The sequence below is a fragment of the Eublepharis macularius genome, chromosome 19 (assembly GCF_028583425.1).
Source record: "Eublepharis macularius isolate TG4126 chromosome 19, MPM_Emac_v1.0, whole genome shotgun sequence".
Lineage (NCBI taxonomy): Eukaryota > Metazoa > Chordata > Lepidosauria > Squamata > Eublepharidae > Eublepharis > Eublepharis macularius.
The window spans coordinates 1,041,361-1,064,250 of NC_072808.1; the positions used below are offsets into that span (position 1 = coordinate 1,041,361).

Genomic DNA, 22,890 nt, shown 5'->3' on the forward strand with positions numbered 1-22,890 from the left:
TTAAAAGTCATGAGAGTTACTCGTGTGTCTCCTGTGTAACATCTACTTAGGCCTTCGGTGTCCTGGAACAAATGTTCTACTTACCCAATCAACAGGCAAGTAAAGGATTATCTTATTGAAAGCATATCCAGAGAACTTGACACCTCAGCGGAAGAGTGGAACACAATAGAAGGAGACACTTTTCTACCTAATTGCGAAGACCCCCTTTCAGTTAACTCTCTGACAGGCTGGAGCCAGGGTTCATCCTTGCTTTCCAAAAGAGGGCTCTTTTTAGCACCCACCCACCCCGTGCACTGAACAAGAAGCGGGTCCCCGATCTAGCCAGGGCAGAGTGAACAAGCACTCAGAATTCTTGTCATAGCTTTGGTTATTTCTGATTGTCCCTTCCACATATTGTCCCAGTCCGGTATTCGTGTCAGGACTCCTGTACTGTGTCCCGCTCACTCAGTCATGGCATTTGAGGAAGGGACCCTTTTAGCCTAACCAAGCCGGTGCTTCAGCGGGATTTGGGAAAGGTCAGGGCCAGAGATAGCGAGGCTCTGTCGTCGGGTGCCTTACCAGGGAAAGGCAGAGCAAGCAAGAGGTTTGGGGGCCTTTAAAAACAGTATAATAAAAACAGCATTAATTGATAATCTGCTGCCTTACACAGTAATCCCAAATCTCCTACCTGTGGTGGGCTGTTTTGCCTTGCCTAGTTTTAAGGCCAGCCCTGCTTCCGGGGCCTTGGACTGGGAAGAGGCTGAAGGGAAACCGCCATCTCCACAGCAGGGGCCGCTGACGATCACAGAACTTCTCCCTCCCCTCTTTCCCGTGCCAGAACTAGGTGTAGCACCCCAGAGGTTACAGAAAGACAACTATTGCCAGCGGGCATCTTGGACGCAGCCTCCCCTGAGAGGCCGCCAGTGTCTCATGGAGCCTTGTGCCTAATGCCCCAGCGGCAGCACAGAGACAGTTGTGCGAATATTTCTGGCCCCTCCTTTTTTGGGCAAGCTGTATGCGGAGAGTTATTTTGAGTGAATTCCTGTTTATTTTTACCAGCTCCCTCTCCCCTGTCCTCTGGGCTCTTTCCTGCCTCCAAATCACCCTCTTTCAGATCAATGGCAGAGACACCAAATGCGAGCTCCAGCCTAGTCCAGGCACTGCTGAAATAATCTAGGCAGCAGGTTCATTATGGGTGCCAGCGTAACCATTTGGCATCCCAGATTGGTGTACCAAGACTCCTTGAAAAATCACAGGAGGTGCAGTGGCACAGTTCTCGGCGGATGTTTTAATAAAGATGGTAGCTAGAGCTGTGTTCCCATGTTAGGTGGCATTGCGCCAGGGAACATAAGAGAGTAACCGTGCCCAGTATTGTAGTGGAAGTTTTACATACTTTTTCTGGTTGGAATTTGATCCAGATTTACTGTTTTGGTAGATTTATGTTTCGTGAAATGGAGAGTGTAGGGTTTCTCAGATCATGACATGACATAGGCAGCTTTATTCACTTCTCAAAGATTTCTCAGGATTATATCACCATCTGTAAGCCTCATAAGACGGCAGTTCCACCAGTAAAAGTAATTGTTTCGGGGTGCCCCTCACCTGATCTTATGGCAGTAAATACTTGACTACAGCTTGCTTCCACTGTGTCTCTATTTCTTTATGTGGAAGCATTTTGTGTGTGTGCTGCGTGCTCTGTCAGCTGTGCCAGATGGCCAGAGCAGCCTCTGAGACCAGAATTAGGTTCTGGCTCCTCGCGAGCCATTAAGGCGACTCTGTGACTGTGCTGATTTTTGACTGCACAGACGTGGCTGAGATCAGAGGATTTGTTTTGTTAGGATTCTGCAGCTTAAGATGTGTGGAAGGAAGGGAGACGACGGGGTGCTGTTATCCTAGGCCTGGCATCTCCTCTCTGACTCTCTCCTGATGGCTCATCTTGTCTTGGAGATTAATTACTCAGAGTCAGGTTATTTATTGTAGACGCCGATTCCTGGCATTGCTGCAGCTGTGCTCATCAGACATCATTCCTCCTTCATTACAGTTGCAGCCCCCAACTGTCTCGTCATTTGTTCCAGATCAGTGCCTGAAGTATGAGTTGCTAATAAAGGTATGACATGGATTGTGTTTGGGGTTTTTTGGAAATTGCAGGCCTTGCTGCGCCAGTGCAGAGGTGCACAGCCTCTCCTTATATGCCCGAAGTTGTGGGTAAGGTTTCCGTAGCATCTTTACTAGTTCCCCACATGTACACTCCGTAGAGCTTGCCAGAGACAAAAGTTTAGAAAGCTCCCTTAGGACAGTTCTTCTGGGGAGCCTCACGCTCTCTGCTTCCCCTGGAAGAGAAGCCTGTTCTCTGTGCAAGAGAACAAAGTTGGGTGGTTCTGTTTTGCCTCCTCTTTACACCTAGAATATTTCATTTTGTCTCAGCATGGAAAGCAATGTCCTTCTTCGGTAAATACATGATTGTAGAAGCCAAAGAAAAGTCCTGTGGAACTGTAAAGATTAGCAAATGTGTTGTAGCCTGTGTGTGTAAAATGCTGTCAAGTTGCAGTCAATTTACGGGTTTTCAAGGCAAAGACTAGCAGAGGTTGTTTCCCATTGCCTGCTTTTGCATGGCGACCCTGGATTTCCTTGGAACTCTCTTATCCAAGTACTGATCAGGGCTTAACTTCTGAGATCTTTTGCACAAAGTCCACAGTAAAAAAGTATAAACCTTTCTAGGGGTACTTCCTCTAATACCTGATTCATACTGCAGACTTTTAGAAACAAGACTAAATGGTTGACGACGTCGGAGGCTGCAGATCTGACCATAACAGCCATGGTGAACAGCTGTTATCCTTTGGTAAGCAAATATAGTCCACCAGGGTCACGCACGAGTGGGCACTTCTGTACTATACCCGACTGAAAAGGGACAAGGACAGATGTGACATCCAGGAAACTCTGGAGTTGCTCTGCCCCCCACTCTCTCGATCTTCGTGCAGTCGATTTGCTTCTTCCGGGCAGATAAGACCATGTAGGAAACTTGTTGGTCCCATCTGGCTACTTCCCTTTTTCTGTTTTTCAACTGATACATAATCTACATGCTAAGGCCTTTGTCTGATTCGGAATAGAATTTTGAATCATCTTTATTTAAAACTGCCTGATACACATTATTTATATATACACCTGAAAACTGGACTTTTCTTCCTCTATAAAGTTTTGGTTTTCCCCCCTCATAGGACATCGAGTTCTGTGGTTGTTTCTGTCAACAAGTTATTCCGTTTTAACCTCCTTTTTGCAGTATGATTATCATCATGAGGAAGATAGTTACATATTTCCTCTAGATTTTTTTACACTGTGCTTTATACTTTTGATTCCCCTTTTCAGTGCTAGGAGGCAGGTCGTTTATTATTTCGGTGTCCAGGTGTCACTTTTGCAAGCTTCACAACCCATTTTCACAGGTTGGGAAATGCTGCCGTAAACCACAGCCGCCGTGTTGCCATTTAGGTAATTTAAGACTGCGGGTCCTATGAAGCCCACTTTTAGCTGGTGGTACAGGTTTCAAATGTGAAGTAACAGCCTGTTTATGGTGGCCACTGCTGAGCCCACGAGTTGGATCCCTGGACTTTCCCCTTGATGGTACCACTGGTCTTGGTCCAAACCCCTGGGAAGATCTGATCACGGATCTCCCAGCATCTTGTCTACTTTGGCCCTTAGGTAATCTCTGGTCTGAGGCAGCCCTCCTCAAAGGAAGGGGAAGGAATGTGAGAAGACAGGGAAAGACTCAACAAGGGCTGTTCCATTAGATCAAGTCACCCAGCACATAGTACCTTTTAGTAGGATCAGCCTACAGCCACAAAACTGTGTACAGCTTTTGAGCTGTGGCTCAGGGGTGGAGCATCTGCTCGGTATGCAGAGGTCCCATGTTCAATATGCAGCATCTCCAGTTAAAGGGACCAGGTGGTAAGTGTTTTGAAAGACCCCTGCCTATGACCCCAGAAAGCTGCTCCAATACCGATATTGATGGACATAGATCCAGAGGAGTTAGCCGTGTTAGTCTGCGGTAGAAAAATAGCAAAGAGTCCAGTAGCACCTTTAAGACTAACCCACTTTATTGTAGCATAAGCTTTCAAGAGCCACAGCTCTCTTTGTCAAATGCCTCTGAGGAAGAGAGCTGTGGTTCTCGAAAGCTCATGCGACAATAAAGTGGGTTAGTCTTAAAGATGCTCCTGAACTCTTTGCTATTGATGGACCAAAACTATACGGCAGATTCATGCGTTCACGAGAGTTCTCCAGAGTTCTGGAGGTACAGAAAGAGTTCTGGATGTTACAAAAAGAAATTAAAAGGAGAAGAAAGGCTCTAGGACATGCTGAAAGGACCGGTTGCAGTCTGCTTCTGTGTTGCGCTCAGATGTTAAATACAACACGTGGTATCTAGTGAGGACTTCCCCTAGATCCCAACTAGAGTTGTCAGACGGATCAGCTGCTGTAAAAGTAAGAGGCAAAGCCAGTTGCCCCTCCCAGCCCTGGTTTTCAAAGGTGTAGAGACCCGATGGGAATGGCTTTTGTGCTGATCTCTTCCTGCAGTTGCTGGGCTCTGACCCCAGCCCCACTTGTGACGTGCTCTGGGCTCTGATGGCAGAACCAGAAGGCCGGCATTTTCAATTCACATTGCGTTGAGCAGACAGAGAGAGCGAGAGAGCGAGAAGAGAGTGCCAAGGCACCCAGTATTTATTTAATTTGGAAATAAAATCTATGCTGAGGGGTCAGAGAGCAGTTTATACATTCCTGATAACTTCCAAGATCTCTGTGAGGAAGTTTACCTTACATTTAGAAACCCATGTCCTTGAAACTATTTATGTTCTGTGTGTTTGTTTTTAAAGGTTAACTCTCACTGGCCTGTAATCTGTACCTTCCTATGCTAATTACTCCCTTTTTATTTCTTTTCTTTTTTTTTGCCAAAAAGCTACTCTGTTAACCTTTAACAATCTTTGCAGTATGCGTATGTCACAAACTGGCATTTTCTCTTCTGTGCTGCTGTTGTAGATGGCAAATCTTGCTTATTCTGCTGGGTGACTGTGTGGGCTCTTCTCATTCCACAGAGAACAGATTTAGGATTGTTCAATCCTTTGTGGACAATTCTGTGTGAGCAGAATTGTGCAAGGGATTGCATTTCTGCATGTCTTGTTTTTATGGCACAATGATGGAGTCCCTCTGTGACCTCTGCTAAGCTCCTGTGTTTGTGCAGATTTCTGTGTGTGTATATACTGTTAAGGTATGGGAACGAACGTTGCAGAGGGCTCATATGTTGACTTCTTAGATGCATGGCATCAAACCCATATGGCTCTGTATTCAAATTCTGCCTGAACTTTGCATATGAAAATCAAAGTGAACGTGCAAAATATTAATGTTTTGCTTAAGCTCCAGCCAGTGCGAACTTAGACCAGGAAGGCCTGAATTCAAATCCCTTTTCATCCGTGTCTGTTTATTTTATTGCCTTCCTTCCCTTACGAGAGTCACCAAACCAGCTAACAAATTAAAACATACATAATAAAATTACATCTTAAAAAAACCATTAAAACCAGCAAGAAACACATCATTAAAACAAAACTAGAGCTAAAATATGTACAAAAACAGCAATTAAAACATTGGGCAGGAAGAAAGATCACTGAGAGAATGCCAGACGAAACAAAAAAAAGTCTTCACCTGCTGGCAGAAGAGGGGACAGACGGGTCTCCTGCGGAAGAGAGTTCCAGCAATTTGGTGCCACGGATGAGAAAACCCTCTTCTAGGCTGCCACCTGCCGACCCTCAGAAGGCAGGGGCACCCGAAGCAGATGACCAGAGTGGTCTGGTAGATTTGTAAGGGACTAGGCAGCCTTTTGGGTATGTTGGTCCAAAGGTCAACACCAGCACCTTGAACTGAGCCTGCAAACAGATAGAGAGACAGTGCGGACGGGCCCAAACCAGAATGATATGGTCCCTACGTCCCACTGCAGTCAACATCCTGGCTGCAACAGTCTGCACCAATTGAAATTTCTAACACTTTTCAAGGGGCAGTCCCATTTAGGACGTATTGTAGTAATCTAATCGAGATGTAACCAGGGCATGCGCCACAATAGCCAGATCTTTTCTGCCCAGGAAAGGCTGCAGTTGACTAACCAATGGAATTGGAAATCGAAGGCACTCCTGGCTACAGCTGCCGCTTGCTTATCCAGCAATAGCCTGGGTCCAAGAGCACCCCAAGACTGTGCTTCCTCAGTGGGGTTGCTGTGGGGGACAGGGAGCCCTCTATCCTGCCCTGAGGCTCTTGGGGAAAGGGCAGAATGACCTGGAAGAAGTGACTTCTGAGTAGAATAGTGCCAGGAGCTATATGAATAAAGACAACAAGGTCCCTTGGTAGGGGAACATTACCCAGAGGCAGGTAGCTGCACTAAGCGTAGAAACACAGACATGGGAGCGCCTATTGCATTTTTAATATATCTTCTCTAAGGCTAGGAACTATTTTTAAAGCCGAAATCCTCTGCAATCCAGATTCTGTGCCAGATGCAAGATTGCTTTTTGCAGGACATCTCAGTAAGCGAATGGTTTCTGCTCTCTAGAGCAGAGACTGGCGTCTCATTATACAAAAGCACGCTGTAGGGCTGCTAAGGAACAGGTTATCTATTGGTGGACTAGTTAGGTGCTAAGAAATATTACCTCATTTTTCTAACAGAGAATGAAAGTGGTTTAGTATAATTTAAGCATCAGAACGCACATGTGGCCCAATTGCAGTAGATGAATGAATGAAATGGTTTGTATTTTTCTGTTGCTGCTCACTGGGCAGGCATATATGGGCAGGATCACACCGTTGTACTCCAGATTAATTAGGACAGAGCCATCACTCTCTGCAGGGAGGTCCCAATCCCTGCATACTTTTACCAGGGAGGAGAATTTCGGCTTTCCATAAGGGTGTATTGAAAGCGGAGGAGAGAACTCACTCGTCTATCACTTGCATAAATCAAATGTTCTTGATGTTGTTGTTGTTAAGTGCCCTGATTAGGGCGGTTATGACAGCAGGTGGAAATAGCAAACTCTTACTAATCAATCCCGAGTGTGTGTTTTGCGCTTCCGGGCAGGGTAAAAAGTGAATGGTATCGAGAAGGAGGGGGGGGGATGTGCATTCAACTGGACTCTAGTTCTGGCCCTGTAAGATGTTGAACTAAGACAGGGAAGATGCCCAGATCATTACAGCGAGTGCGAAATGGCCTTTGTGGCCTGACACAAGCAGTTTCACGTTCCTGACTAGGAATTCCAGGAGCTGGCAAGGAGGGAGGGAGGGAGAGGAGTGACAGCTGTGCCAGAGAACCCAGAACAGCTGACGGCTGCGAACTTTGTGGTTGGAGGCAGATTACTGTTCAGGAGGTGCACAGGGCTGCTATCTTGGCAGACTGAGTGATGGTTTGGGAGTCCCCCCCCCCCAAAAAAAAGACATCTGCCTGCTCTAGAATCCAATTCCCATTTTCTTTTTAACTGACTGATACCTTCATTGAGTGCATTAATATGATTTGTGTGGACGGGGACACTTTCATTGACATTTCTCTCGTGTCAATTCAAGGTCATTGAGGCTCCGCGTGAGCCTGGGGGAGGGGGGGGCAGGCAGGCAGCAGAACTCGGGTCTCCCTTGCTCCCCTTCGAGCTTCCTCCTCATTAAATAGTAACGTGGATTGTAGATATGGCATGGGACTCTTCTTCTAGCAGAATTTTAGTTGTTTTGACCAAGAGGTTTTTTTCCCTTCTCCCTTTTTGGCGCTGTTTTTGTTATCTCTTAGCCGTCCTCCCCTTTTACACTGTTCTCTTAAATAAAGGGGAAAAAATCAAAATGAACCGTGTTAACCCCTGGGACCAGACTTGGAAAGAGTAGGGGTGCTTGGCCCGGCGCTGAGGACAAGGGCTACTGATCCTTTTGGAAGAGCGTGTATTCCTCCTCATATTTACGCTCACATCTGGATCGGAGGTGGTCTAATCCACCACACAGGGAAATGAGTAGGAGGCCAGGGCCTTCTGAAGGGCAAAATTAAGAAACGTATGTTTTCTATGCTTTATATTTTTATCCCACCCTGCCTCCAAGCAACTGAGTATATGGTCCCCCCACCCCCCTTTTCTCCTCATAAAACCCTGTGAGGTAGGTTAGGCCAAGAGAGAACTAGCCAAGCCCCCCTGATGGGTTTCGTGGCAGTGAAGCTTGACGAGGGGTCTTACGTGTCCTTTTCCAACACGCTCATTACTACATACTGGCTTTTCAGGACTAGCATGTGTGGCATGAACATTCGTAGACAGGGGAAGTAGGACGAGTCTGTCTCCCCCAATAAAAAAGACACACTGAACTTATTCATTTGGAATGAAGGCCCCTCTTCAAGATTATAATAAGCTACTCAGATGGTTAAAGCTGTTACTTGATTCCTGAAAATCCTCTTCAGCCCACACCTCTGGTCCTGAGATTTAACCACAGATTCCCAACACTAACTTTGCAGGGGCTTCTCTTCCCGGTGCTGTTTTTAAAGACTAGGAACTTGTTTCTTAAATGGAACCTGAAATTCTCAAGATGTTGAATTAATCTGCATCCATGCATGCCACAGTAAAAATAAAACAAAATGCAGCCCTGGGGATTCAAGCTTCTGCGAATGGAACGGGAGTCGCAATTTACCATCAGTTCCCCCTTACTATGCCGACTGCCCCGATGTCATTCTTCAGTGGCCCCCGTCCCCCAGGAGCAGCATTTTGTGAGGCTCAGTGGGATGTGGTGGGACGGGGAAGCAGGGAAGTTCCATTCCGCTGATGGAAAATTTTGTTTCTATCCCACCCCTGTTGAAAACTGTGGGGAGGGAGGGCAGCTGCTGAAGAGGAAATGGATGCCGTGCCTTTTGTAGCAGTAAAGAAGAACTTTGGAAAGTGCTCCCTTTTCTTACCCCTGTTTGTCCCAATAGTCCCTTCTTTATGGTCACTAAGAGCACAGGAGCCTGGTTTTCTGTGGCACCTGATCACCCACAGGGGCAGCCCTTTTAGGAGCCTGCCCCTCAGCCGTTGCCGGAAGAGCCCTCTTGGGATCCTCAGGATTAAAATAATTTCCATCCGGCTGAACTTCCACCCAGGATTAAAATAATTTCCATTGTGATTGGGCAAAATGCTTGAGAAACTGGTTTTCTGGGTCAAAGTGATCACCATCGACCGCTCTTGAAGGGGCTGACCCCCCCCCCTTCTCCTCTCCCCGCAAGAGAATTGCTCGTATGCTGGACTTTCATTTGGTGGTTTCGTTGGCTTTGCTTTTCAGCACTGTCCAGTTTCTAAAATACAACAGGGAATTCTTGTTGCTGCCGTTTTAAGATTTGAGTTGTAAGTTTCCAGTGGTTTCTTAGTTTTCACTTGTTCCTGTTTTATTTTGTTGTTGTTTTTAATATTGTTGATTTATTATTGCTGTAGTATGATTTATTATGTAGACAGATCATGGGGTCTATAGCCTTTAACTTGTCCTTGTTTCCAACAGCCCACAGCTGCCCAGATGTGGGAGGATCAGCTAGAAGAGCCTCCTTGTAGCGCCACCTCCAGAGACCTCGATGTGCTTCCTCAGCTCTCACGCCGTCTCACTAACACCGCTCTGTCTCTTTCAGGCTGTTGGTGGGAGCGCCACAGGCGGCTGCATTGCCGGGTCAAAGGGCCAACAGGACTGGCGGGTTGTACGCCTGCCCCCTGACCCATGAGATAAATGACTGCAAGCGCGTGTCCATCGACGAGGGGGGTAAGAGAACTGTGTGACTGCATCGAGGTGAAAAATGAACCCCTCTCACAGCATCGTCCAGATGCTGGATCAGGGTTTAACTGAAGTCAGTTTAGAACCTGGTTTGGATATAGATCCAGAGGAGTTAGCCGTGGTTTGGATATGAATCCAGAACCTGGGTCTGGATTAACTTGCGCTTAGGTTTACTAAAACAGAAAGTCAGAAGCTGTTCTTAGACGGAGGCACTGCTCTGCCCCAGAACATATGGGAAAAGACCAATTTAAAAAATGTTACACAGTATTTGTAACCTTACCCTGTTCTCTTGCTCCGGGATTAGAGGGTACGCTCTTCAGGCAGATTTGAACCCTAGCTGCTCACGTGATGCAAAATATAACAAAATTTATCATATGGAAATCAGTGCGGAATGGCTTAATTCTTATTTGAGTCTGTTCCATTCTGATCTGAGGCTGTTTCCACACAGAAGTGCAAAGATTTGCCCCCATGGCAACAGCAGAAAGCAGGGCAGAAATGGCACCCACACACCCAGCCACCTCTGCCGCACTTGCTGCTGCTGCCAGCCCCTTCCCTGCTCCTACACCGTCGCCTGGCCCAGCACTCCCTCCTGGCTGGGGATTGCATTGCTACGAGGCAGTCTCCGGAGCAGTATGTCGCTTAGGACCACACGAAATGAACATGGGACGGTATCTTTTGTGGTGTTAGGATTCCCCCCCCCCACCTTAGTTGAATGCAAATACTGTGGGCGGGAAACGGGATAAGGGAAGCAACACGAGGCCAGTGAGTCTTTAGCCCTCTTCTCCACAATCTTCTTGCTCTAACCTCCTCTGCTGTTTATCTCACTGGGAAAAATTCAGGTCCCTACCAGATACGGCACTAGTTCGTCCTTCCTCGGCTAACTGGATTTGTTTGCCCTGCCGCTCCTAGGAGATGATCCATCTAGTGCATTGGAGGGGTGGGAGGGAATCCCCTCCCTCCCTCCCTACACAGCGACTGACATGGTTTCTCCGTCTCCTGCATACCCTTATAGTTGACCTGAAGAAGGAGAGCAAGGAGAACCAGTGGCTGGGCGTCAGCGTCAAGAGCCAGGGCCCCGGCGGCAAGATCGTGGTCAGTGGCCAAGGCTGGATGGGTGGGTGGTCACTCTGTTAACCTGTTTGGGGCAGCATTGTGAGACCCAGTGTGGGGTAGTGAGTTGGAGGGCTGAGTGAGGACTGGGGAAGCTCACTTGGGTGGTCATAGACCTGGGACCCTAACTCACCACACAAGGTTTTTATGAGGGCAAAGCAGGGGAGGAGGCACTTGCGTGCTCCTTGGAGGTACAATCTTTCCTGTCCTCCGTATGTTAGAGGAGAAGTCAGAGTTCCTCCAAGTAGGAAAAGACACTGAATGAATTCATGTGGAAGGAGATTATCAGGCGGCTTCTTGAAGGGAATGGATTTTAAACTGGTCATGGCAAAAAAGAAAGGGAGGGTCACAGTGGGTTCTTTAGCTGTGGCTGTGTTGACATGAATGAGAAACAAAGAGACGTCTGAACCTCAAACAAACACTAAAGAAGAATATATTCGGGCTGAGTGACGACGGCAAGTTTTTTCCTGTGGCCAAGCACTTTCCTTTGCACTGACAAAAGATTATGTTAGCCTAAATATAATAGAAGCATCTTTTTATCACTGAAAACTTTGCAGTTGTTGCTTGTAATGAAGATTTTATTGCAATTCATTGGGCAACTCTCCCCCCCCCCAACTCAGGCTCACATCCTATGTCTTGGGTGGTGTATGATGCCCTCTTCTTTTTTTAAGCCTTTGCAGCATCCATGTGAACAAAAGAAAACCCAGATCTCCTCTGGGGGCTGTTCTGGAGGGTGGGCCTCACTGACATACTGTGCCCACACCCTTCTTGTATATTTTGCCTTCTTATTTGCTTTAGGGGGGATCATGAGGCTTTATGAGGCTTCTGGAATGACTAGGCCTCTGTAAATCCTGAGGACCTGGCCTTCTGGCCTTGCTCGGCCACCGGAGACTGCCTATTTACTGGGCTCCCAGACTGGGCTCCATCCCCCACCTTCAGCTACTGATTGCAATGAAAACTGGGTTGGAGAGAACATTCGCCCTGAATCTGGTTGCCGTAGCCGTCGCAAAACTTGACTGGGCCTGACAGTTGGAACCCTCCACTGGCCATCTGAAATGGCTCATTCAAGAAGGGGTCACATGTGCTTTCCCTGCATGGTTGAATTGAGTCTCTAAGTGATTTTGGGGACATTCTAGAAAAACGGGAGAGAGGAGGAGGAGTGAGTCTCACTCTCACTTTACATGCTTATGTTGACCTCTGATGCTTGGCCCATCTTCCTCCCTCCGTGGGTGTGCTCGTGCCCTGCATCTGCACCTGGAGCACAGGCTGTTAGGGGAAGGGGGGGAGTACAGGTTTGCCCTTGACTGTTCTGAGTCAGGGGATAATATTTGGAGGAAGCACAACTGACTTGTACTCTGTTCTTTTAAAAAGTCCGTATTCATTTTCTGTTTCTCAGCCTTGGCGGTGGAAGAAATCTCATGTTTTAACCACAATTTCATGAAACCCTGGGCTACCACTGACATTTTGTCTACCGATAATGTTAACCTGGGTGTTGATTGAACTGGGCAGGCATGCATCCAGAGAGGTACTTCTTGCTCAGGTACCCCACAGGTGCAGCTGAGCCACATAGGCTAACATTGGATGTGACTTCCAACTTCACATGAAGAGAGTTTGTGCAGGAATGCCGGTTGGCAGGGTACCTTCTAGCCCACCCCCTACTTTGTTCTGTCCCCTTTTCCCCGTATCCCAGACTTGCGCCCACTTGTATGAAGCACGTAACCGGGTGAATGAATCTCTGGAGACGAGGGATGTCATCGGCCGGTGCTACGTACTCAGCGAGGGACTGAAGGTGTCTGATGAATTGGATGGTGGCGAGTGGAAATTCTGCGAAGGGCGGCCGCAGGGCCACGATCGCTTCGGTTTCTGTCAGCAGGGGGTGGCAACTGGCTTCACTGCAGACAGGCACTATATCCTCTTTGGGGCGCCCGGCACCTACAACTGGAAAGGTAAGCCGGCAAGCGTGTGCTTGGGACCGAGGCTGTTCACTAGTGCAGCCTTGCTGTCAGTCTTCTTTACAAGGCTCAGCTGTGCAGGAGTCCAACGCCCTCGGTTCTCGCCATCACAGAATGATATACTCATGTCTACACTATTGCCTTTGGGTGGGGTCCTCCATGCCATGCTTGTCCAAACGTGTTCAGTACTGGCAGGCTTGCCCCCCTGTTCCAGGCAGAAGCATTCCCAGCCTCTCACTGACCACCTTGTGCTGGTCAAAGCTGTGGATGGGCCTGTCCACTTGCAACTATTCTCTGGAGGTGGCAGCGGGCATCTCAGCCTTGGTCTCTCTTTGAGGCAGGGGAGCAGGTGGGCATGCTAGCAGATGCCTATTGTGTGCCGTGTCGGTTCCAAGATTTTGGAGCGCCTTGGGCAAAAGCCCTCCCAGTGGGGCCCCAGAGCCTGGAAGGAGCAGGATGTGCCACCCAAGAACGGCCTCCCATGACTCCTTCGATGCTCAGGGCACAGGGAGAATGGTGGGGCTCTTATAGAAGGGGGCTCCTTGCCTGTCTTGGTGCGCCATTAAAAGGGGCAACCTTTGCCTGACTTGACTATGTGTGTTTCTGGGAAAGACGCACATCACATGGCCCTTCTCTTTGCCACTTGGAACACCCAAAAAGCAGATTGAGGCCAAACCAACATTTTCATTCTGCCGTCTAGTGGTGTGTCCATTCAGACCCTCCTTGCTGGCCAGGTGATGAACCAGTGGCTACTTCAAGTCTTACTTGACATAGTTGGACAAACATATTCAAAACCATGCTCACCCCAAAGCACGGCCTTCCTATACCATGTTGTGAGGACGTGCATCTTTCCTCAAACCTCCCCACTCCTCCAACCACTAATGGGTCTTTGGTTTGGCAGGAACCTTACGGGCAGAACTGAGTGGCTTGGATCTGAGTCACTACGACGACGGGCCGTATGAAGCTGGGGGAGAAAAGGACCAAGACCCCTCGCTCATCCCCTTGCCTGCCAACAGCTACCTCGGTATGGGGTGGCGCCCGGCAGGCCAAGCACCACAGAGCAACTAGGCAGGCCACCCCAGGGTGAGGTGTTGGTGAGTGGAATCTTGAGTTTGAGGGGTTTCTGGCTTGAAGAACCAAAGAGCCCTGATGAAAAAGCAGCCCACAACCGTGGAGCTGCTCAACAGAAATGGAGCTCCTTCTCTAGGCCTTAGCCCTGGATTGGTTGCCAGTTTGTTCTTCTCCTGGAAAAGGAGTCCCTTTAGGAACCCAGTTGGAGCGAGGGGAGTATATATAGAACGACCTTGACCTTGCTGGTCTCCGACTCCTGCCAAATGTTCTGTGGTGCTTCCCTGCCTGGGCGCCAAGGTTTCTCCCATTGCTAACCCTTTCTCTCTCTCTCTCTCTCTCTCTCTCTCTCTTTCCTCCCATTGGGCTTGCAGGGATATTGTTTGTGACAAACATTGATAGCTCAGACCCTGACCAGCTGGTTTATAAAACGCCAGAGCCCAGCGAGAGGGTCCCCGGGAACGCTGGAGACGTGGCCCAGAATAGCTACTTAGGTTTGTAAGGTGTCGGTGTGCCCGTCTCAGTGATTTCTGCCTCTTGCCCCGTTCCCTCAGAAATCCCTCTCCTTCCTCAGTATTTTTAGCTAGTTGCTGTTGCTTACTCCCCTCTGTTGTGTTTTTGTTACCCCCCCACCCCACCCCACCCCGCCGAAACAAAATTAAAGCGCCTGAGTCTTTTTACTCTCAACCAGCAGAGGGGGCTGTTCACAGCTTCTGCAGTCACTGTAAAGCAAGGTGGGATTATTTGGGTTGGAGGAGACAGGAAAGGTACGGATTCTGCTTGAGCAGTCGGCAGTCTGGGACAAAAGATTTGGGAGAAGCAAGCCTGCGAGTAGCTTAAATGGTCGATCATTTGATGCTGCGTTTCTCTGCAAGCGTTGGTGTCAAAAACTCCGGCTTCAGGAATAGTGTGGGTGCTAAATGGGGGTTGTTTGGTTTTTTTAAAAAAAATATACATTTAACACAATTAGAGGACCAAAGATAGAGGAACAAACAAGATTTTATTTTTTAACCTTAGGTCTGTAAGGTGTCAGTGTGCCCACCTCAATGATTTCTGCCTCCCAGCCTTAGAAATCCCTCCCTTTCCTCAATATTTGTGCTGTCAGTTCAGGTCCCACTTATGGCGCTCCCAGCGAGGGGATTCCAGGGCAAACGAGAAGCAGAGGTGGTCCTCCCTGGCTCCCCTCTGCAGAGTTTTCCTTGGTGGACCCCCATCCAAGTACTGGCTTTGCTTAGCTTCTGAGATCTGACAACATCAGGCCACCGTACCATTCCGCATCCTCGGCACTTGTAAGCGAGATGCTGTGGCCTTTCCCCATCCGTTGTGTGAAGCTAAGCAGGGGGTGTCTCTGACCCTCTGTTGAGTCCCTGTCAGAGGGGAGACTGGAACGAGGGATTTCCTGTTTCTGAGCTAAGAATGCAAACCTGTGCAAAGTGACTCCAGTGTAAGCCTGTTTGTTGCTGCCTAGGATTGTGCTCATGGCCTCATAGCCACTGTGCTGTGCCAGCTCCTTATGGGAACGGGAGCACAGCAGAGGACGTGTGGGTGGGGTGGGGGGGGGTTGTGGTTTGGGCACAGACACTGGATCCTCTTAATCCTAGTTCTGTGCCAAGTATCATGCAGCTAACTGCCCCGTGCCAATCTATGTTCAGTGAGCATGTCTAACCCATTTTAAAACTCTTTATGTTAGCAAGCATCACAGCTACCTTTGGCAATGAAATCCATAATCTAATTTGCACAGTGCATCAAGTTGTGCTCCCAATGAATGCCACTAAATTCTAACACTTGGAGGAACAGGGAACAGTTCTCCTCTGTAGCCCTTGCAAGAATTCACACACAGCCCCTCCTTTACTCACATCTGCAGCTATTCGTATATCCACGGGGCGGGCAGGCGCTCCTAGCTCCAGCCGTTGCTGGAGTACTGACAACCTCAATCCCTTGCTAAAGTTGAGAAGGGATGAAGGATGAGCTTCCCCCATCTAAATGAGGTGAAAAGGGAGCTGCAGAATTTGATCAAAAACCACTAACCTGGGGTTTTGTATCTGATGTAGTTCTGTCTTTGAAGAAGTTCAGGTGTGGGCTTGGCCAATACCAGTATAGTTCACTGCCATGCCGGCTAGCCTCAGATGGCCAGAACTCCTTAGTTGAAAGGCAGTATACAAACAGATATGTGTTCACGAAGGCATGTTGTACTCTGACTAAAGGGAGAGCATGTTTGCAATAGCACATGGATCCCTGTTTGGCAACACGTGTACACAATACACTTTCCCAGGTGCGCCCTACAGATGTAGTTGGAGTTTGATTCCCAGGTGTGCAGTTGCCTGATTTAGACTGGGATGGGGCTGTGTGGTGAGGAGGGCCTTAAGCCTCCCTCCCCTGCTGTTTTCCTGACCTGAAACAGCTCGGGGGAGACACTGTTTTTGTAGCGTATTGTTAGGGCTGGCCTGGGCTCAGCACATCCCAAGCCACCCACTGGCCTAGGCGGGTGCACCTGGAGCTGCCCAGAGCGTGGTGGGTGCCATGGCTTGCCCGCCAGCCTGGGGAGACGCACTTGAAGCTGCAGCTCAGGTGGGCATGCTTCAAGCCACGTGTTGGCCCAGGCAGGTGCACCCAGCGTTGCTCCTCAGGCAGGCACACCCTGAGCTGCTTGCCAACCTATGTCCGTCCTGAGCCATGGCCCAGGTACATGCCAAGCCACCACCTGGTTAGCTGGCTCAGGTGGGTGTGCCCTGTGCTGCTAACCAGCTGTGGGAGAACACTTGTGCCCCCCGCCCTCTGGAACCCTAAGTGGCTTGGTGGGAGAGCCCCCTCCCCCTCTGTATTGTGTAATTTGGAGGCCATCACCAGTGGCCCTTACTGTAAATGATCGTCCAGGGGACTCCCTTGCAACAAACCAAAGTGGGGCATTGATTGGCTGGCTCGCCCTTTGAGAGTAGGTTAGCAGCTGAGGCAACTGTTTACAGTGACAGAGAGACATGGACTGTGAAACAACGTGGCTCAGGAGCATGGGCAGGAAGGCGGGCGGCGGGGGGGAGGTCCGTGATCTCCTGGTCATGAGTGAAGGAGGAGGAGGCAGGAGAATGCAGAGATCTGGGGGACGGGCAGTCAGGGGAGGGGGGGCCAGGAACAGCCTTCTTGCTTGCCCCCTGCTGCGTGGTCTGTGCTGCCTCTGCTGGGTTGCATGCTTCCTGTCTTGCGTGTGCCTGCTTGCATGTTCGCTGATAAACCGCGGGAAAGCATGCGGCTCTGGGGTCAGCTCCCCTTACTCTGTGCAGGACCGGCCCCCTTGCTTGGCGTCCCACATCCCAGGCTTTCCATCCTCTGATACATCCAACGGACCCACATGGCATTGCAGTGGGACAATCCCCAACAGAGAGTGGGGCCGTGTGACATTTCCGTCCCTCGGGCCCAACATGTTGCTTTCTTCTGTGCTACGAAGAGTCTGAGAAAGGAGCAAGGGGAGGGGCTGGCGAAGACCCACACTCTGTTTGATGGAGGTTGTGGGGAGAACTTGGCAGGGAGAGTCTGAGAGCAAAGAAGCCTCAGCGTGGGCCTCTCTCAAAGGACCCCGCTCCTTTCCTGCCCCATCTTGCTCCAGCTGCCTCCCTCCCTCCCCAGTGCTGTTGCATGCTTGCAGCTCAGCCCCATTGCTCACCATCAGGTGCCGTTTCACTCCGCACAAGCGACCCACTCTTCTTTGTCCCGAGAGCTGGTGGATTGCCATAAGCTGTGCCCATGGAGGAGGTCTTGTCCTTGGCTGCACGTGGCTTTCCCTCCTTCAGCCTGAACTCTCCCTCCATTTTTTCCCTTGGCTTGTTGAGGGATATTTTAGACCTCGCCCCCCCCCCCTTGGCATAGAGCTCTCTCCCCACCGATCAACTAGATTTTGCTGCCGTTCCACAGCAGGGAGGGAGCTCTGTGACCGGCACGGCCCTGTTTCCTTCCGTCTTCCGTTTTAAGCTCTGTATGCTGTTTGGAATCCAGGCACCCCTTAGGACTGAGGGACAGAGAGGCCGCAAGCGCTCTGTGAGGAGTCTCTGGGGAGAGACTCCTAAGCCAAGTCCAGAGCGAAGCCTGGACGCCCACTGGAGGCTTCACTCCAGGCTTCAAAACATCCAGCCCCAACCCAGCCCACCCTCGCTGGGCCCACAGAGGGGTGGCCTAGCTGGCATTAAAGGGGCGTTTACATTTCTGGCCAACGATCCTCCCTCAGCCCTGGGCTTTCTCCCCTTTTCTGTCCCCCAGGGCAGAGGGAAGAATGCTCCTGAGGGCAGCAGGCAGAACACGACAGGACAATTGCAGAACTTTTGACTTTTGCAGCGAGTTCATTTTACGAAAGACAGCCTTGACTGTGAGGAGCACTTGATTAGCTTTCTTCTCGGAGTCGTGAGAATGAATAGGGCACTGGAACAGAGGATTCTGTGCCATATCTAGGCTCTGATTCCCCCCCGCCTCCCGCCCCCCCCCCCCCCCCCGTTCCTTTAGACACACTCGAACCTTGTGACCCAGTCCATCAAGGAGCATGAACGCCTCCTTTTCCAACTCCAAACAGCAGAGGGAGCAGAGGACATGCTTTGTGTGGTGCCATCCTGCCCCACCTGGGATGAATGACAGCAGGGACAGACAAGTCAGGCAGCCTAGATTGTAAGAAATGTGCTTTATTCCTATTTCAAGGTTTTAAAAAAGTGGCTTTCTTCCTCTGAACCACTACAATAAAGGTGTCATGGTTACAGTTCTTATTTTACCAAACCAACAAGTGAGACAGGTTTCCCAGATCTGCAACATTTAAAAGTGTGTTTTTTGTGCATGTCCGTAAGTTGAACCAATGTTGAACTCTCATGATTTTCAAGCTGATCTTGTTTTGGGGACTGTGAGTTTTGAACATCGGCTAATACTAAATACTAACCCTGCCCCTAAGGCCACGGCTCTCTCCAGTAACTAAAATGCTTTCCCCTGCATTCCAGGCTTTTCCCTTGACTCTGGAGTGGGAATCATCAAGAAAGATGAGTTGAGTTTTGTAACAGGGGCCCCACGGGCCAACCACACTGGGGCCGTGGTCATCCTGCAACGAGACAACGTCAACCGGCTGGTGCCTGAGTTTATCCTTTGGGGCGAAAAGCTCACCTCATCCTTTGGCTATTCCCTAGCTGTGGTGGACCTCAATGGCGATGGGTGAGTAATCTCCTGGGGAGGGAGAGAGCTCCGGCTGCCGGAATCCCACTCGGGCACATAATCCACGGCCATTTTCTTTTGCCAGTCTTGGCCTGGTGCATTGTGTCTTGAACCTCAGCAGCCATACTGACAGCTTGTTCTCCCCAGCTGGATGGACTTGGTGGTCGGGGCGCCAAACCTCTTCGATCGCAAGGAAGGGATCGGAGGCGCAGTCTATGTGTACGTCAACCAGGCCGGGGACTGGGGTAGTGTTCACCCCACCCGTCTCAATGGCTCGTATGACTCCATGTTTGGTATTACTGTGGGCGCTGTTGGTGACCTCAACCAAGATAGCTTCCAAGGTGAGAGTAAACTTGGAAATTGCCTGTTCACACGCATTCCTTGTGGGGGTTCCTGCATCATGGAACAGTCTAGTGGAGGCTGTTAGGAAGGCCCCCACACTTCTACCGTTTTGCAAAATGGGCAAAGCAGAATTGTTCAGGAGGACTTCCTTGTAGAAGGAGCAAAGCTGCGGCGTGACGGGCCAGCTCTGGAGGGAACCTTCATCAGGGATAAACGCTCTCCTGCCCTGATCTCTTTGCTGCTGTAACTTTCGTCATACTTGAAATCGGTCTCGGGTGCCAGTGGAAAAGGTGGATGATAAATGAAAATATTCAATAAAATAAACGGGGCTGGTGGGAATTCTTAAATAACTGTGCATGAAGTGCCTGTGAAATTGGGCTACAGGTAGGCGGTTTATAGGTCCATAAACAGAATGTCCATACTTTGAAGTGTCTGTTTAGGATTTGGATGTTTGGCTCTTGGCGAGTCAAGCAACGAGAAAAGCACTAGCAACTCTAAGAAAACAAATACCTAAGAAAGGTCGTGGCTCAGTGGAAAAACATCTGCTTTGCATGCAGAAAGTCCCAAGTTCGACCCCTGGCATCTCACACGAAAGGGATCAGGGAGCAGGTGATACGAGGGACCTCCGCCCGAGGCCCTGGAGGGCTGCTGCCAATCAGAGCAGACAATACTGATCTCGATAGACGAGGGACTGGATTCAGTATAAGGCACAAATATGGGAGGGGGCAAGGGGGGGGGGAAGTGCAGTGATAGGCGTGGATGTGTCTGCTGGTCTAGTTATGTCACACTTGGGGGGACGGAATGTGAAGAGAGTGTAGGGAAAGGTGCGTGTTTCGTACCATGCAGTGTGCACGCAGATAATATCCGCTGGCACACGTGGGAGTGAGAGACTGGATTAGGTATTAGATATCTGCAGAGGTGTGTTATACTGAGGAAACGGTGTTTGCCTGTACATAACTGTGTAATGTTTACATGCTAACAGGAGCTGGCCTTTTGATGCTTGAATATATCTGTATAACAGATGCTGCATTGGGATGGGGCCAACTGTTCTCCAAGTAACCTTCCTCTAGTCTTCCTCTAACTTAAGTGGTTCTTCCATTGGGGGAAGTTAAAAGGATCCTACAGTGGTTGAAGGAAGGCTCCTTAGATTGGAGGAAGGCTTCGGACTTGGGTCAAAAGGAACGGTGGGCTATAAATATTTTAATAAACAAACAAACTTTGCTCACTGGAGTGGTAAGATAGGAGTAGGGTGCACCCCATTCGGTCTGTGTACCGTGAAACCCGAGAATATCGAAGGTACAGAGCGGTGCTTTTCCCCCTCCCATTGCTGCTCCTTTCGTTCCAGATTTTGCCGTAGGAGCCCCATTGGATGGTGATGGCAAGGTCTACATCTATCATGGCAGTAATTCAGGGTTTGCCATCAAACCTGCTCAGGTGAGATCCCCCCCCCCCCCTGCACTCTTTATTTTGTAGTAGGGCAGGGATGGTTCTGGGAATATGCTTTGCTCTCTTGGTAATGATGTGTCCCAGTCACGTGCTGTTGTGTGCATCCCTCTTTCCCTGTCCTGCAACCCCACCGGCTGCAGGTGCTGACTGGGGAGAGCGTAGGCGTCAAGATGTTTGGCTACTCCTTTTCCGGAGGGTTGGATATTGATGGCAACCTGTACCCAGACCTGCTGGTGGGCTCCCTCTCCGACACAGTCGTGCTGTACAGGTGAGCAGAAGAACAAGCCCAGGGGTGACTCTGGATCGACTAACCTGCGTGAGAAGGCCAGTGTGATAGTAGACGTGGTGGCGTGGGCACAGCGTCAGACTAGGATCTGGGAGACCCAGGTTCAAATCCCCTGCTCTGCCAGGGAAGCTTGCTGGAGGACCCTGGGCCAGTCATGGACGCTCCATCTCACCTACCTCTCAGAAGAAAATAAAAGAGAGGAAAACAGTGTACGCGACTTCGGGGGAAAGCGGGGTATAAATGAAGTGAATGAAAAGGTTCTAGCATGACACACAGGCCTACGGGTGTCCCAGGTCTCTCCTGATTGTATCCTACTGGCCCCCTCCTGCAGCTTCTCCTTCAATAAGAATGCTTTAGTGAGAAGATTTACAGGCATGGAGCCCTCTTACATTCCTAGGAGATTGTGTCTTCCGTGGGTTCGCTGTGGAATCCCCTGGAGGCTGCTCCATTGAGGACTCTCCGTAGAATCTACCGAGGGGCAGCAGTAGGACAGGGGCAGTGGTACACTGGGGTCCACATCTGGAATTCCTGTCTATAGTTTATGGACGACCAGCCAAATGATAATGCGATTGCTTGTGAGGACAGGGAGGCTTTTGGACTCCATTCGCTCTACAGTCAGGACTTTTCAGGCGTTTACGAAATTTTCTTGCCTGCTGTTGCTATAGTAGAATCCTGTAAAATGGGTTGGAAGTTAGCATGGAGGGAACTGAGGCCACCTATGGACAAGGGAGAGGAAGTATCCCTTCATTATCTACGAGAGCGTTTCCAACCCCCCTGGAGGGGGGATCCTTGAACCACCCTGAAAGCTACAACTATCTCAAGAAGGTTGCATTACTAGGGTGGGCCCGTGCCTCTCCAAACTCGGTTGTCTCAGTTGCTGTGATTCGGGTAGCCCAGCCTCTTAAGAAGCTCACGTGTCTGTTTTAGGACCCGGCCCGTTATTCACATCTCCAGAACTGTCACCGTCTCGCCACAGAACATTGACTTGGAGAATATGAACTGCCGCCACCAAGTGGGCATTTGGTGAGCAATTGTTTTCCTTCCCTGTATCTCCTTCCTTCTTTCCCTCCGTCCTTCCATCCTTCCGATTATATATAGTTTGCCTTTCTTACTGAGACTCAAGGTAGCGAGTCAGTTTGAGTCAGTACAGCCAGTTTCAAAGATATTTCAGTAAACAATGTGATAAGGTATATAAATGCAAAACCAGTAGGAACCCACCCATTCCCCTTGACAGCTGTTCGTAAAAGGGGCTTTTGTTACCCTATCCTGTTTCATCTTGTCAAGAAATGAAAAAGGATATACTTTCCACAGCCACAAAAAGATACAGGATCTCGTGGGTTGAGGGCAGAGGAAGTGGGGAAGGTTGGAGCCCTGGGGTCTACCCACAGGGAGGAAGAGATCTCATCCTGGGTTACATAAAGAACATGCCCCTTTTAAAAAATTGTGTGTGTGTGTGTGTGTGTGTGTGTGTGTGTGTGTGTGTGTGTGTGTGTGTGCACTTGTAGATGTATACCGATGTGATGCACCCCCAACACAGATCTGACCTGACGGATCAACCCTGTGCCATCACCAACCTGGCGTCTATTTGGGATTAAACAGAGAATTAGTCTATTGGCAGCGAAAAAGTCTATTTGGGATTAGCAGGGTCACTGCAGTGTTACCGGAGTGACTTTGCTTGCCTGACTGTTCCTGCTTAAATTGGAGCTGTTTGTTCCATGATTGTAGCTCCTGCGTGAGTAGGAGCAAGCGTAGAACAGACCTGTGGTGCAGGAGCTG

At 49.6% G+C, this 22,890-nt stretch overlaps 1 protein-coding gene across 4 annotated transcripts in view; it reads left to right on the top strand.

Annotated features, from left to right (window-relative positions):
• ITGA7 (integrin subunit alpha 7) overlaps positions 1-22,890 on the top strand; it is a 47,252-nt gene that overhangs the window by 7,651 nt on the left and 16,711 nt on the right. For 2 of the 4 annotated variants that reach the window (XM_055003443.1, XM_055003445.1), the window contains exons 2-10: positions 9,599-9,726; positions 10,751-10,830; positions 12,539-12,794; positions 13,702-13,824; positions 18,833-19,040; positions 19,188-19,381; positions 20,728-20,816; positions 20,969-21,096; positions 22,042-22,137. In XM_055003443.1, coding sequence (XP_054859418.1) covers positions 9,599-9,726; positions 10,751-10,830; positions 12,539-12,794; positions 13,702-13,824; positions 18,833-19,040; positions 19,188-19,381; positions 20,728-20,816; positions 20,969-21,096; positions 22,042-22,137 — 1,302 coding nt within the window. Of the gene's footprint in view, positions 1-9,598; positions 9,727-10,750; positions 10,831-12,538; positions 12,795-13,701; positions 13,825-14,242; positions 14,363-18,832; positions 19,041-19,187; positions 19,382-20,727; positions 20,817-20,968; positions 21,097-22,041; positions 22,138-22,890 lie in introns of all 4 variants that reach the window. The other 2 variants (XM_055003446.1, XM_055003444.1) reach the window with 2 other exon arrangements.